The following is a 16,032-nucleotide window of genomic DNA, read 5'->3' as shown; positions in this document are numbered from 1 at the left end:
TCCACCCCCAAAGCTTGCCAGCTTTGATTTCTGAAACCAGCATGGGGGAGGGGGGAGCTCTGTGTTGCTCCCTAGATAATTGGAGGTTGCCAGATGGCTTTCAACAGGCTGCTATGTGCAGCCCGTCTCCTCTGGCAGCTTTGCTGCAGCACCTGTGCCTCCCTCGGAGTCTTTATGCTGGCTAGCTTGGTCTGGCCAAAAAAACACTTTCTCCGCCCCCTTCAAGAGGGGGCAGGAAACAAACCCCCTCATCCTTCTTGTGGCCTTGGGGTGGGTGGGGGACACATTTTGGCCATAATGCCTGGGGGGTGCTGGAGATGCCCATGGGAGAACCAGTCCCTCAGCTCTTCTCTGGTTGGGATCAGCTCCCCACCACCTTCTCTGGGGTCCCCTCCGTCCACTCTCCTCTTTCCTGCTTTTATTTTCAACTCAGTGCTACACAGATGTTCCTTAACATCTCAACTGAAAATACTCCTGGTCTGTTTTTCCTGTGATGCTGTAATTTCAGCCGGAGCCCATGAAACAGCAGCAGAAGTAGTGCCCCGCCACCCATAGCAATGCAAAGGGGCATCCAGGAGAGGGCCATGGGAGGGAGTCCAGCTGAGCGCAGCGATCTTCCTTGCTGTACGTATCAGTCTTTTGCTCAATCCTAGACTGTATAATTCTGCTTTCTGGAGGAGTCTGCCGTTGATTTGATATCGCTTGTGAAATAGATTTGCTCCTTGCAGTTTATTAGTATTTAGCCATGCTTTGGAAGTTTGTTTCCCCCAGGTTTCAAGATACTACATTACTTCCTGGATATAGCTTGATAAAAATCTCACAGCATGTATTGATTAGTTTATTGTTTTGACCTGGCATTTGCAGAATACCTGATTATGTATATTCTGCACAACCCAATACAATGTTACTAATTTTTGTTTTTAATCCAACCACCCTACATTTCCTTTCTAAGGCAGAAAGGATAAAAGGATACTCTTTTGGAAGGATACAAAGTTTTAATATGGGAAGAATTCAATTTACTGGCAAAGATTTCACACACTAGGGTGATAAAATGAAAATTCTGATGGAGCGGTTTTCCTTCAATTCATCGCTGGGTTCTCCTCTTCATCACTGCAATGGCACAACAATACACTACCAGGGTTCAAGTTAATTTTGCATTCAGGAGTTGCGTACCTGTTTCTCTCCAGGGGCAAAGAGGGAGACACTGACACAACACTTTTTTTTTTTTTTTTGCTACAATCTAGTGCTGCTTTGGCTGCCATCCTATCTGGGTTTACCTGGGAATTACAAAATAGGGCTAGTTGTGGGGACGGGGACGGACAGCATTGGGATGTAGAGAAGACATCCTTTCTTTGAAACTTAGCCCTTTACTAGTGACAAACGTATATGGCTTGGGTGGACAAACGGGATCCCTAAAGCAAGTAAGAACAAGGTTTTTCCCTTAACTTTTTTCAGTGGAGACAAGAATAATTGAGCACCACTAATGGAACAATAAAATAAGGAATGGGGAAAATGCTTATTTACTCAACCTTTTTTAGGCTCCCTTTACTGGCTTCAGAGTTCACAAACTCCAGGTGTGTGTCTGTGCGGTGCTGCTGCTGCTGCTCTCAAGTCCTTCCCTGCCTAATTTTTAAGAAAATGTTGGATAGCCATTTGTCTGAAATGGTGTAGGGTTTCCTGCCTGGGCAGGGGGTTGGACTAGAAGACCTCCAAGGTCCCTTCCAACTCTGATATTATTATTATTATTATTATTATTATTATTATTATTATTATTATTATTATTATTATTATTATTTACTCTGCTCTTTGGGGGGAGGGGAATGTGTGGGAAGGCGGCAGAGGCATCTCACCTGGGGAGGGTGGAGGCAACAGGCACAGGGTGCAGTTTACAACTTATGGAGCCCCTCAGCATGAAGTCTGGAATGTGAGATGAGGATGATGGCCAAAAATGACAAGAAACCAAACTGATGCCAAACACAGGGACCCTTTATTCAAGGTCAGTGCTACTCACACGAAGGGCTCCCATTTTCTAAAGCCCCTTCTAAATTTGCCCCAAGAGCTCTTAAAATCAGAAGGGTAAAAGAGATTTGAGTTCCCTCACAATTTGAAAATGCTGATTTAAATATACAGTAAACAAGGCATAATTTGTTTTGTTGCATTTCCTAGTTTTATTACTATAGCAACTCCTACACTGTATCAGCTTACATAGTCAGGTGTAGTTTACACAAAATCAAAGGTGTACATTTTGACTTTGGGGAATAAGGTAGTAAGCAATAGCAGCTTTATAAAGGGTAAACTGGATAATTGGATCTTGTATTATCAATTTGGATTAGCTGTGATTGTGTTCCAATATGCCACTCCCCATACTCCCCAAGACATAGGAAGAGGACATACAAGGAGCATATTGATGCTATGTCTAATTTTAGTTTTGTGCCTACATAAAATGAAATTCAACAGTGAAAAAAGTAAGGTTCTACATTTAGGCCAAAAAAACCAAAACGCACAGGTACCGGATATGTGGTACCTTGGTCAATAGTAGTAACTATGAGAGGGATCTTGGAGTCCTAGTGGACAACCATTTAGATATGAGCCGGCAGTGTGCAGCAGCTGTCAAAAAAGCCAACACAGTTCTGGGCTGCATAAACAAGAGGGATAGAATCAAGATCACGTGAAGTGTTAATATCACTTTATAATGCCTTGGTAAGGCCACACTTGGAATATTGCATTCAGTTTTGGTCGCCACGATGTAAAAAAGATGTTGAGACTCTAGAAAGAGTGCAGAGAAGAGCAACAAAAATGATTAGGGGACTGGAGGCTAAAACATATGAAGAACGGTTGCAAGAACTTGGTATGCCTAGTTTAATGAAAAGAAGGACTAGGAGAGACATGATAGCAGTGTTCCAATATCTCAGGGGTTGCCACAAAGAAGAGGTAGTCAAACTATTCTCCAAAGCACCTGAGGGTAGCACAAGAAGCAATGGGTGGAAACTAATCAAGGAGAGATGCAACTTAGAACTAAGGAGAAACTTCCTGACAGTTAGAACAATTAATCAGCGGAACAACTTGCCTGCAGAAGTTGTAAATGCTCCAACACTGGAAATTTTTAAGAAAATGTTGTATAACCATTTGTCTGAAATGGTGTAGGGTTTCCTGCCTGGGCAGGGGGTTGGACTAAAAGACCTCCAAGGTCTCTTCCAACTCTGTTGTTGTTGTTATTATTACACAAGCTGTCTTAAGAACTTAATGCTTAGCCAGAAAGTTTACTTAAGTTTGGTTAAATCCCAGAGTGGAAGTGTTTCTTGTTTTTTAAGGAAGCGGATCCCCGGGTAGCCCCAGTGCCTGTTTCATACAGAAGATCACAAGGGAACTGAAAAAAGATCTAAAGTCTTTGGCTCTTAATTTTTTTTTTTACTCTAATTCAATATTGATCTAATCCAGTGATCCTTGGGACGGAAGATGTAATTTCAGGTGGGCCTGAGCTCCCAGATGGGATGAAGCCTCAGTGATTGGGCAGTCAGTCGCAAGCATCATCTTGTTTGGAGTAAATTCACTCTCTTGAAAGTTGGAATTGCAGGCACTTCTCTGTGAAGTGTTTTTGGTCACGGTCTCTTTCTGCCTCCCAACCGGCCTTATTTGCCTTATTTCCCATTTTACAATCAGCGTCTCGGCATTCTGGGAGGAAAACGCCGACATCCAAAGACACAGGCCAGCGCCTGATTTGCTTGCTTAGAGAAGCGCCTTGGTGAAGGAGACGCCTGGCGTGGCTTCTCCTGGCCTCGACCATCCCTTTTCTCCGCCTGCTTCCCCCCCCAGTTGCTGGGGGACCCGCCGCTGCAGACGAGTAATGTGGCATTCGGTCCCTCCCACCTCTTACAATACTAGACAACACAGTATCAACAATAGACCTTCAAATTTCTAGGTTCTGCAGTCATCAAAAACGTCATCAAAAAAGGACAACAGAATGTTCTTTCTGCCCCAATCAGAAAGCTCAAACTGCCCAAGGAGCTGCTGATCCAGTTCTACAGAGGAATTATTGAATCTGTCATCTACACCTCTATAACTGTCTGGTTTGGTTCTGCAACCCAACAAGACAGACACAGACTTCAAAGAATAATTAGAACTGCAGAAAAAACAATGGCTACCAACCTGCCTTCCATTGAGGACCTGTATACTGCATGAATCAAAAAGAGGGCTGGAAAATATTTACAGACCCTTCACATCCTCGACATAAACTCTTTCAACTCCTACCCTCAAAACGACACTATAGATCAGTGGTAGTCAACCTGGTCCCTACCGCCCAGTAGTGGGCGTTCCAGCTTTCATGGTGGGCGATAGGGGGTTTGTCCGATACTGAAGCACTTTCCTTTTTTTAAAAAAATTTAATTGACTTTTAAAAAAATTTTCATAGCATTATTTAAAAACATTTTCATTAAGTTTTCATAAAATTCCCTGTGACAATTTAAATTTCTGAAAATATACTATTTGTATCACCCGTGCATAAGTTTAGTTCACGTTATGTAAGTGAAAATAAATGGCGCTATAGTGCAACCGCAAAAAGAGCCTCGTCCCAGAATAGCTCGCGCATCTCCCCCCACACCATCCAGCTGTAACAGGCAAGCAGAGCCTTGCCTGTGGAGGTAGCCAGCGCCCCCCCACAAACCCAATCCATGATGCGCAAGAGGCGTGCGCAGATGATACACGGCGCATTACTGTGGAACCGGTGGGCGGTTAGAAAATTTTACTACTAACAGAGATATAAAAGTGGCCGGTAGGTATAAAAAGGTTGACTACCCCTGCTATAGATAGAGCACTGCACACCAGAACCACTAGACACAAGAACAGTTTCTTCCCGAATGCCATCACTGTGCTGAATAAATAATTCCCTCAAGACTGTCAAACTATTTACTAAATCTGCACTACTATTAATCTTCTCCTCGTTCCCACCACCCATCTCCTTCCACTTATGACTGTATGACTGTAACTTTGTTGCTTGTATTCTTACGATTTATACTGATATTGTTTCCTGATTACTTATTTGTCCCCTATGACTATCATTAAGTGTTGTACCTTAGAATTCTTGATGATCTTTTCTTTTATGTACACTGACAGCATATGCAGCAAAGGCAAATTCCTTGTGTGGCCAATCACACTTGGCCAATATAAAGTTCTATTCTATTCTATTTCTATTCTAGTCTATGAGGGGGCCGCAGTCACTGGGGGGAGGCGGGGGAGCCGCAGCAGCCCCGCCCCACTTCGCAGGCCCCATGCGCAGCTGCCGGCCGGGGGGGGGGGGCGGGGGGCAGCTTCGGCTCGTCCGTTGGGCGGCTACAGGAGGTCTGGGCGCCTGCTGCCCCCTGGCGGCGGCGGCTGGCCCACCCGGGCGTCTCGCCAAGGCGCGGGGGCTTTCCGCGTGAGGAAGACTCGCGACCCCTTTAAGCGTCGGAGGTTCCCGCCTTGCTGCCGGCAGCAAACAAAAAGAGGTGGGGAAGGAAGGGGCTCCGTTCGTGTGTGGCTAGCTCCCGGCCCGAACTGTTCGCGGCGGCCATGAAAAGGTCCCTCCCCCGCCGGTGTAGAGGGGGGGGGCACCGGCCGCACGTTCTTCTCGTCCCCCGCCGGGATTGGGCTGGGGGGCGGGGCCGCTGGGAGACTGCGACAACCGCCGTCCAATCCGCAGCGCCGGCCCGGTGGAGGCCTTTCCCCCCGAGCCAGCACGGCTTCCGGCGCGCTGAGAAGGAGGAGCTTATGCGGCCCCATTTTGGGTCGTGCCTTCCCGCGCTCAACCTCCCCTCCCCCCTCAACTTTCCCGCCAAAAGCAGGCTTCGTGTTTCCTGCTGCCAGGCGGCCGAGGTTGGGTCTCCGCTGAGGCCGAGCCGGGTCCGCCGCTTGACTGGCGGGATGATTATTGCAGGCCGGCCCGAGAGTCGAATCCCTTTAACACAAAAAACAAGAGCTCGATTCCGGAAAGCCTGCAACCCTTCATAGACAAGCCGGTCTATGAAACGAGTAAGAAAACCGCGATTATGAGACACGGCTTTAAACCCGAAAGCTTTTATGGTTTTTAAAAGTATTATTCTTACAGAGAAACGAAATTGGGACGAACGTTTAATAAGTCCTTTAAGATCCCCAACCCTAATTTCTACAAAGCTGCCTTTCACTTTTTTTCTTTTCAAATGCCTTAAAAAAAGGAGCTGTGCCCTGTGTCGCCCTATTCATTTTCCGAGGGAGATGAGGAGAATATTTAATTTTACTGAACTTTATGGAAAGCTACTTCCTGAAACTAAAGAGTGCAATGTGCGATACTAATGAATGCCTGTGTTTGTAAAATATATTACAGGCAGATGCAATACAACTGAAGCACCTATGCAGAAATTATCTGTCTGTCTAAAACGGCTTCTCTAAAATCTGACAGAGAATAATAAATCGTGTAATTTGAAAACATATATGTATTTGAGCAAAATATTTATTTAATAATACAGGATCATCTGTCAGAAGCAGAGAAATGGAAAAGAGCTCTCTGAATTCATATTTTTCTACGTTTTCAAAATAACCTGCATAAAAGGGAATAAGAGCATAACCAGTCTACCTTCCACAGAAAAGATTAGTATTGCCTCGCTGTCACATTTAGCAAATGTGCTTCTATATTTTTTTAACAGTGAAATTGAGGACTGGTTGAATAACTTTCCTCAACGAGAACCGAACTAAACCTATCCCAGAAAGAACTCCAAATCATTTGAGAACTCCAAATTTTGTATATATCTTTCCATGGCTCAAGGTGTAAAGCCATTCTCCACTCTTGGCTTCAGGGGCCCTGCCCTGAATTAAACAGCTGCCTTCCTAAATGTCTTCTCTGTTCAGCAAAACAACCAACTTGTGGTTTTCAGGAGCTTGGCTCTAAGCCCACTTGTATATCTACTTGCCAATATTGCTTGAAAGGGCAATATAGCGAGAAAGAAAATGCAGAATAACTTCTATTGGTTTAAATTTAGTATTGAAGAATGACTGTTCCATTTTAACCAGAACAAAAGAGTTCTGAAATGTGCATGTAAACTAAAGGATCACGAAGAAGTTATAACCTTGAATGAACTATTAATTATTTCCAGTTTATATTTTGTTATGGCAGAGTGAGACTATTTTAGAGAACTGTATTCCCGTCTTGCTTAAAGTTATCTACCAGAAAAGTCTGTGTGTGTGAGAGAGAAAGAGTGACTAACCACACACACAAATGAACTAGGAATTCAGTGCATCATTCAGATATCCTTTTAAAATGAAATGATAGGTAAAATGAGAGTTTCAGATCACTTAATTCCCATTTCAGTTGCGACATAGTCCTTTCCAATGAAGAGTTGGTTATCTTACTCCTGTATATTTGACATGTGCATGCTCTCTTAAAAGTTTAAATTAAATCTGTTCAACTATCTGAAGTAACTGGCTAGGGTTAACAGCATGCTCATAATGAGGAAACAGAAGGAAAAAAAATGGGAGGAATATAGTTTCTAGGCAGGAAATAGGGACAACTGCTTCAGTGAGTAAAACAGATGGAAATATGATCGATAATGGATTATTATGTCTTAGTTGGAATGATAAAAAGGGCAAACAGAGTAAAACACTTCCTATAAAAAGTTAAACACATTAATTAATATCTTTTGTAGAGACCTATCATACATGGAGCCTTACAAATCTGCATATCACTATTGCATAATTCCAACAAAAATGAATCGGGTCCTATTTGTATTTTCTGCAACTTAATCATCGTCGTCATCTCCTTCGTCTTCAGCTGCACGTTTTCTCTTCTCTCCCCGGACAACGGCGTCTGCGGGAAATAATTTTTACACATGTCCAAAGGAACATTAAGGAGCAGTGACTCCTGCACACTGTTGTACACTTATTTTCATCACTTCTGAACAATTACATGTAATGGTAACTCACACATTTAAAGTATCAATGAATCTGGTAAGCAACAATAAAAGTCTTTATCAATTTATAACTCTAAATTTAAGTAGCATTAAAGAAGTAGTTTAGAAGCTCAAACGAATCAGGAATTTATTACAAGTTAAATGAAAAGACTAATTTCATCCCAGCTAACAAAATTTATAATAGTTCTTTTTGTTCTGAGAGAAAACTATCAGAGAAGGCAACTTTTGAATCCAGAATAGTAAAACTTAAAAAGTCAATGCAGGCTGAATATGAAGCTTACCTTCTTCCTCATTGTCTTGCTCCTCTACATAATCATCATCATCCTCTTCATCCTTTAGAGAAACAAGTTAATGATTTCAGAAATTCAGAATTACTAAGGTCCATTTAACTAAACTTATGAAAGTAAATAAGTAAACATTTTCCATGTAAATAGTGTGAAAACTAAAACTACAGTTAAACAGCCCCTTAAAGCGTTGTAATTATGGTAATATAATAGCCATGCCACCCTTCCTCATAACCAGAGGTTTTAGATTTCAATTTATACAATTTCAACTTATACAATTCTCATCTGATTGCCAAGCAGATATTAAGCTGAAGTGTGAGCTATATTACATCTAATAAATTATAAAGATCACATTCTTTCTGCCTAAAAAATATACCACCGCTGTAATCCAGGCCTATATTCTGCTTGTGGGAAATTAGTAATCTTTCAACTGAAATACCAGTTTAGATTATTTAAAAAGCAGTTTCTAAGGTGCAGTTAAGAAAAAGCCCTGATAATTCTCCTGAGAAATATAGTGGCATATAGTGACATTAAGGAAGGTGGCATATTTGACTTTTTTTCTAAAGCTTGAATAGTGAATATCCACTTATGCTATGGCAGTAGAAAACCTGTAGAGGACTTTGGCACATACTGACAGGCTTTAAAATACGAAGCCAAGTTAATAAGGTTAAATGCTTTACAAATGAACAGTAAGGTATAACCTGAATCTCTTCTTTCATCAAATAGGAAAGACCCACTTCCTCCTCTTCCTCTTCCTCTTCCCCCAAGTCTGAAGCTTCATCATCTTCATCGTTTTCCTCATATTCTCCTGGGGGACCAGCTTTGTCCTCATCTTCATCCTCATCTTCATCCCCATCTGAAAGAAAAGTGAATAAATGCATGCTGTATCCATCCTTCATTCCTGACTTAGAACCTAAGGGTCGATCCAGGGGTTCAAATTCAGCACACAGTGGAAAAACCCACTTCTAAATGAATGGAGGAGATAGCTTCTGAAAGGTTGCAGGTCATGGAGGAGTGTAACTAAACTGCTGAAAAGACCTGCAATTACTAAACAAACTATTTCTTAAAAAAATGTGTATTTATAGGAAATGTAATTTTGCCAACTGCAAAGTTTATTTTCCCCTTGTACGGAAAATCATTCATTTATTAGCATGTAGAGCATGTATAATTTGAATGGTGTATTTTGATCTCTGGTCAATTTTCATATTTCAGGAATGTATTTCCTACCCGTATCTTGAAAATATTCATAGTAAATATTCCAATGAACAATTACCATCATCCTCTTCCTCTTCTGAATCAGGGGCCTCATTATCATCCTGATCAAATCCATCTAGATACGTGATTTGGTGGAGCAGTTCAAACACACTTTCTCTGTAATCTTCCAGATTTGTGATCTCGCAGTTAAACAGATCAAGGCTTTTCAGGTTCTTCAGATTTTGCTAACAATTAGAAAAAACATGGAGATGTTATTTATTAAAATTACTATGCTATGTATATTTATCTATGGGGTTTTGGGCCAAGACAGTAAGAGAACTGAAACTGCCCTTTATAGTTTTCTACATTGGTGCCAACTCCCTTTGTATGCTAGAATGAGGTCAGGTTGAGTAATTCTGCCTGAGATCTGATATGCATAACAGCATTCACATCAGCGTGGAACCCAAACCTGATTCTAACTTCCAAGTATTAGGCAGAAATAGCAGCTAGATAACAGGGAAATCTCTCCATTATAAAATGAAATGTCAAGAAAATACGTGCAAACTCTGCCTGCAGAGTTGTGCCTGGTTCCTTTTTTTATTGGGATCTGCCAGGGTTCAGTTTAGAGCAAATTGTCGAACTGCCTCGCCAAAGAGGGTGCAATTTGTAATCCAACACATTGGGGGGGGGGGCATCTTAGAAAAGACTGAGGAAAAGCTCTTTAAAACTATTTGGACTGTATTTGATATTTAGTCACAATCATATCCCTTATAGCAGCAGTTATGACACCAATTATTTAAACAATGATGTTCCATTTTCCCAAGGCTCTTTAGCATCTTAAATACATTGGCCTTGATTCAGTGGTGACTGCTACGTAATGACGACCAAGTACATCTTAAGACCTCTTTAAATCTCCTCCCCATCCAATTCTATACTTACAAGAGTTTCAACAGTGCTGAGATCCTTGATTTTGTTGCCGCTCAAATTTAGATATGTAAGATTTGGACATCTCTCTGCCAGGACTTCTAGACCGCCGGAAATTAGATTGTCACTCAGTTCCAGCTACAGCATAAACATCTCAATCAGTGGAGTTGACTTTGAAATCTACACGTTCTCTCATAAAAAATTACATAAGCAAATGTATGCTTTCGTGATACAGTGGGGATAATAGGCGACATATATTACTAATTGTTGACAAGATTCTTACACAAAAGGCTGCATGGGCATTAAACCTGATATACCCGCTACATGCCACTGAAGGTCACCTGCCCTAACCGAACACTCACCCTTCGAAGCTTTGTCAGCGTAGGGAGTTTGGCCAAAGAGGTCAACTCTGTGTTGGCCATGCTGAGAAACTCCAGTTCTTTGAACGAGTCATTCAGGCCTTCGATTTCACCATTGCTGGACCGGCAGTTGTCTAGCACCAACTCAGCCACCTGAAACAGATTCGCCCTTCAGCTGAAGGAAATCCCCAGTCTCTGGCGCAGGGGGTGGAACACCACATTAGAAGTATTTTCCAACTTATTCTTGCAAACTTGATGACTAAAACAATGGTCAGTTAGATTCATTTTGGACACACATGATAATCATGTCATATGTGATAGAAATTAAAAAAATTTTTTTAATACCAAGACAGGTCATACTCAGATATAGCAAAGACCTTTAAAAAAAGCTGTCCTGAAGGAAAGGTCTTCTGACTTTGACAAGATACAGTAGCAACATTCTTAGTAATAATAACTAGAAACTTTCTATTCCAAATAGAAAACATTCTGACACTAGTGCACCCTATGCTACAAAATGAAAGGAGACGTGGAAGCTTAATGTAACCATTGCCTTCATATGGCAAGCGCAACAGTTCTACAGAGTAATTACTGAGTCTGTCATCTGCACCTCTATGTCTGGTTTGGCTCTGCAAACAAGACAGACACAGACTTCAGAGGATAATTAGAACTGCGGAAAAAACAATGGCTACCAACCTGCCTTTCATTGAGGACCTGTATACTGCACGAGTCAAAAAGAGGGCTGGGAAAATATTTACAGACCCCTCACATCCTGGACATAAACTGTTTCAATTCCTACCCTCAAAAGGACGCTACAGAGCACTGCACAGAAGAACAACTAGATACAAGAACAGTTTTTCCCAAACGCCATCACTCTAAACAAATAATTCCCTCAACACTGTCAAACTACTTACTAAATCTGCACTTCTATTAATCTCATCGTTCCCATCACCCATCTCCTTCCACTTATGACTGTAAGACTGTAACTTTGTTGCTTGTATTCTTATGAGTTATATTGTTATTGTTTCCTGATTGCTTATTTGTACCCTATGACTCATCATGTGTTGTACCTTAGAATTCTTGATGATCTTTTATGTACATTGAGAGCATATGCAGCAAAGACAAATTCCTTGTGTGTCCAATCACACTTGGCCAATAAAAAATTCTATTCTATTCCTAAAGTGACAGCATTTGCACATGTTGATGTGGGCAGGGGGACTCCCTAAGGGGCAGGGTTCCAGGCTAAAAACCATTCATGGCACCCTTTGTAGTGGCATTCTCTTTTAAACGAGACTTGCCAAGCTTTTAACAACAGTGGTATCTTTTATTTTTACTAGGTACTATAAGAAGCATCAATTTCTTCTATAGAAAATACCGTAAAAAGTGTATGAATTGGGTGAGTAAAGAACTTTTCACATTTATTCTCAGGAATGTACTAGGGAAGGGGGCTCATTGCGTACTGTGCATTATGGGCACTGGGATGGCTGTTAATTCTTCATCTCCTGCACCTTCTGAACAAGGGCAGGACCAGCTCCTGTCGCCCATCAGCAGGGAAGCTCTGCCTTGGGTCTTCCCCAGCAGGAAGGGGGAACACGTGGCAAGAGGATCACTCTGCTCCCTCCTCACATCCTCCAGCACAAAGCCAATGCTTGAGCATATTTTACAAGAGCCACAGTTTTTCATATAGGAGACCTTTGGCAATCTTCCAAAGAACCTCAAGCTCAAAGAAATCTCCATTTGGTCCCATGCAGAGGCGGGCGGGCAGGGTGTGTGTGTGGGGAGCAGAGGAAGAGCAATCCTGGGAGCCATAATGGGCCAGTCCAAGACTTTGGGCTCCTCTGTTCCAACCATGCAGTTGCTTTGGAGACAGCCTCTCCTTCTGTAAGGGAGCTATGGCGGAGAGGGGCACCCCTGGCATTTTCTGCAGTGCTCCTGTGACATGAGAAGTTTCCTGTTTCTCCTCTCTGGTGGGTTGTTCTTGGGCTCCCCCCACCTCTCTCCATCTTGTGTTCTTGGGACGGGCTGGATTAAAAACTCCGTCTGCAGCCAGCTGGTTCCCTAGGACCAGCGTAAACCACCACATCCTAGGGCAGGAGGTGGACGCATTCTTGCCTTTGTGAACACTCCAGAGGCACAGGGCACAGGCGGGCAGGCAGGCATAGCTTATCTTCCTCTCTCTGCTGGCCTTATCTCCTTGACCGCCCAGGCATGAGATTTCAAGGGAGGGGCGTTGCCCATCTATGGCTGCTCTTGGGGCGATTGCTGCCCTCGATGTTTTAGAAAGATTAAGCCACATTGAAAATGCCTGGCTGGAAGGAGCCATGGTGGTGGCAGCGTGTTCTGCTTTTTAAAGAAAGGGTCCACCTTCCACCCGCTCTAAGGAGACAAGTGGAAGGAGACTAATTCATCTGCGTAGAAGAGGCTAAGATGGATTCAGCTGCAGCCAGGGTTGTTTACCAACATTTGTGTAAAGTACATTCGCTACAAGAACCGGCAGAGTCCAGCCTTTCTACCCTTATGGACTATCTGACTTTTTTTCTGCACGAGAAAGGGGGGGGGGAAATCCCAACGGGCAATTTGCTGGATGGGAGGAGGGCAGCGGAAAAAACTCCCCGCCACCTTTTCACAGTTGAGGCTGCGTAACCTAGATTTGACGAAAGAGCCGTTAACTGCAAAAAGGGGGAGAAAGGAGTGGGGAAGGAAAGAGAAGGGAGGAAAGTTTTAAGTTGGGAACCTCCTTTCTTGTGCTCGGTTCTCCTTCATCTGGGGCCACCGCTTATTTTTAATTAACTGGTTTGGGGCGGGGAGAGATTGCGCGGCGGGGACTGCCCGAGCCGAGGCGGCATTGGGAACGGAAGAGTTAACCAGCTCGCCTCTTGCATCGGGCTTCCAACAACCCCCTTTTAGGGTACGGAAGGCAGGAGCAACCTCGCGTCCTGTGATTTATGCCGCGCCGGGATAGCTCGGGGGAAAAAGATGGAAGCAGGAGAGGAAAGTCAGAAAAGGCAGTCGGCTGTTGCCGTTGTGGCCGCCAGGCCTCGCAGAGAAAAGCCCGTCTCTGGGAGGTCGGGCCCTGGATAAGAGCCCTTGAAAGGACTGGTCGAAGCAGACGGGTCCGGCGGCCGCTCTGCTGCTAAGGCCCCCCACGCGCCCGCCGCCGCCGCCGAGCGCATCGATCGCCGCGCGCTTTTGGCACGATCGAGGCGCGAGGAGGGAAATCCTGGGAATCTAAAAATCTTCGATTTCCTTCCTCCCAAGGGCTTGTCCTCACCTTCTCGGGCGTGCGGTTCCTCAACTCCAGGTTAACGCGCTTCTTCATTTCCAGCTTTTTCATCTCCATCTGGAAAGCCTCTCCAAAGTGGAGAGCAAGGAGGGAGGGGCGCAAACTACCTAAGGAGAACCCGACAGGCAGGCGTGGGGATGCGTGGCGAGGAGGAGAAGGAGGGGGAGAAGAAGAAAATAAAGGGAGAGTTTCCCCCCCTCTCGGCTGCTCAGCAAAGGGCCCCGAAGGCGGTGCGAGCGGAGTTGAGAACTCCGGGCTGCTCTGCCACCCCGATCCCTCCTGTTGCGAAACACGCAGCTCCTTTCCCTTCAATGGCCGCTCGCACACTGAGCCTCCATGACACGGCGCATGGGGCCCCCTACCAGATGCCCCGCCTCTCCCGGCGTGGCTCTCGACGCCGCTCCCCGCCCCAGGGAGCCGATTGGCTGGACGCGCGGAGCCCTCGCGGCTAGACGAGTGGCCGCGCGCCCCGCTCTTTCCCCCTCCCAAAAAGCTCTCGGGCGCCGGTGTTTCCTTTTGTGTGCGCCCGAGGCGCTCTGGAAGCAACGCGGGGCTGTGGGCGGGGCTGCCGAAAAAGTGGGGGTCGGGGACCCCTTGTCCCCTGCGGATAACCAGACTCTGAAGTTTGTTCTGCCCTCGCTTCTTTTCTCTAAACAAGGGTCTCCTGCGTGCTATACAGCAACACTCATTGTTGTGACACAATCTTTCATGTTGCTTTCCATGTGCATATACATGTGCAGACTAGAGGCAAAAAAAAATCAGTTTTGGTAAGGTAATGGTGGGAAATTGCAAGAACAGCAGAATATTCTTTGCTTCCATCACGTGTCTGCAGTTTGGGGAGGTGCGTTTCTTTTGTGTGTAGGGCAGGTACAGCCTGCTGCCTCCTTTAGTTTTTATTTATTTGTCGAGTACATATTAGATAACATATATAAGTATAAGCATGAACTGAGAACATAAAATGAATACAATTAAAGGAAACATTAGGACAGGGTTGGTAGGTATGCTGGTGCTCTTATGTATCTGCTCACTGTAAAACTACTGCCTATTTCCCCCCCAGATGGCCAGTGTCTTAACAGCCGAATTCATAATCTGCCTTTTAGAAAGATGCATTGTGTGTGGTCCTTTTATGTACACTGAGAGCATCTGCACCAAGACAAATTTCTTGTGTGTCCAATCACACTTGGCCAATAAAAAATTCTATTCTATTCTATTTTATCTGAACTCCATTGTTTTCTCACAGGCGTTTAATTACAAGGTAACATTGGTGCTAGTAATCAGTGCATCATCACCTGGCACTGATGATGTTAGCTAGTTGGGTAGTGAAACGTCTGCAAGAAAACAACCAAGTCCAGAGACCACCAAGGACCCCACAGTTCAACACCAAGCTACAAATGTTCTTTTCTAAAGATACATTGTATACTTGAAGCTTTGGTGTTGGGACTCTATCATGTCTTATGGAAATTGTCAGTGATGAAGAATCCACAGATGGCCATGAATTGTTATTAGACTGAAGTTATAGGCAGCATGGTTGGTTGCTTTCTCTTATGATTTTGAGACAATTATAATTACATGCCATATTATCACAATACGATTTGTGAAAATGCAACGGCTTCATTATCAGCATTGCTGCCCTGGTGCAGACTCAGTGTCAGTCATTTGATATGGAGAATTAAGATGTCATTCACATTTACCTTTGTCCTGAATTCTAAATTTCTGTAGCAAGGAAGGGAAGCTAATGAGGCCCAGAGTCCCTCAATTTTGACGATAACTTGGCGTCACTGCACAGCAGGCAGCAGCCCTTGGGAAGCTCCCAAGGCTGAACTGGAGGTTCTGAGGCCTGACCTGGGTTGACCACACCTGCCATCCTGCAGTTCCTCGCTTAGAAAGAGCTGTGAAGACCTGCCGTTTTTCCCAGACTTTCAGTGAAAGAGAGTGAGATGCTCCTTCGTGAGATGCTCCTTCCTTTTATCTTTTCCCCTTGTTTTCAATGGGGGATTACGCACAAGTGAGCTTCTGTGAATATAAAGCATTCCTTTTAAAGCATTCCTTGTGTAAAATTAGCATTTTACACTACTAAT

The 16,032-nt window shown here is 44.0% G+C and overlaps 1 protein-coding gene across 1 annotated transcript; it reads right to left on the bottom strand.

Annotated features, from left to right (window-relative positions):
- Positions 1-6,442: 6,442 nt before the first annotated feature.
- ANP32E (acidic nuclear phosphoprotein 32 family member E) lies at positions 6,443-14,324 on the bottom strand. Its single transcript, XM_058160676.1, has 7 exons — positions 13,943-14,324; positions 10,678-10,827; positions 10,331-10,453; positions 9,471-9,636; positions 8,899-9,053; positions 8,195-8,246; positions 6,443-7,810 (listed from the first exon to the last, which is right to left on the bottom strand). Exons 1-7 carry the CDS (start codon positions 14,009-14,011, stop codon positions 7,743-7,745), a joined length of 783 nt encoding a protein of 260 aa, XP_058016659.1. The 5' UTR covers positions 14,012-14,324; the 3' UTR covers positions 6,443-7,742.
- Positions 14,325-16,032: the final 1,708 nt, after the last annotated feature.

The sequence above is a fragment of the Ahaetulla prasina genome, chromosome 17, assembly GCF_028640845.1.
Source record: "Ahaetulla prasina isolate Xishuangbanna chromosome 17, ASM2864084v1, whole genome shotgun sequence".
Lineage (NCBI taxonomy): Eukaryota > Metazoa > Chordata > Lepidosauria > Squamata > Colubridae > Ahaetulla > Ahaetulla prasina.
This window is presented reverse-complemented; position numbering and strand designations above follow the sequence as displayed.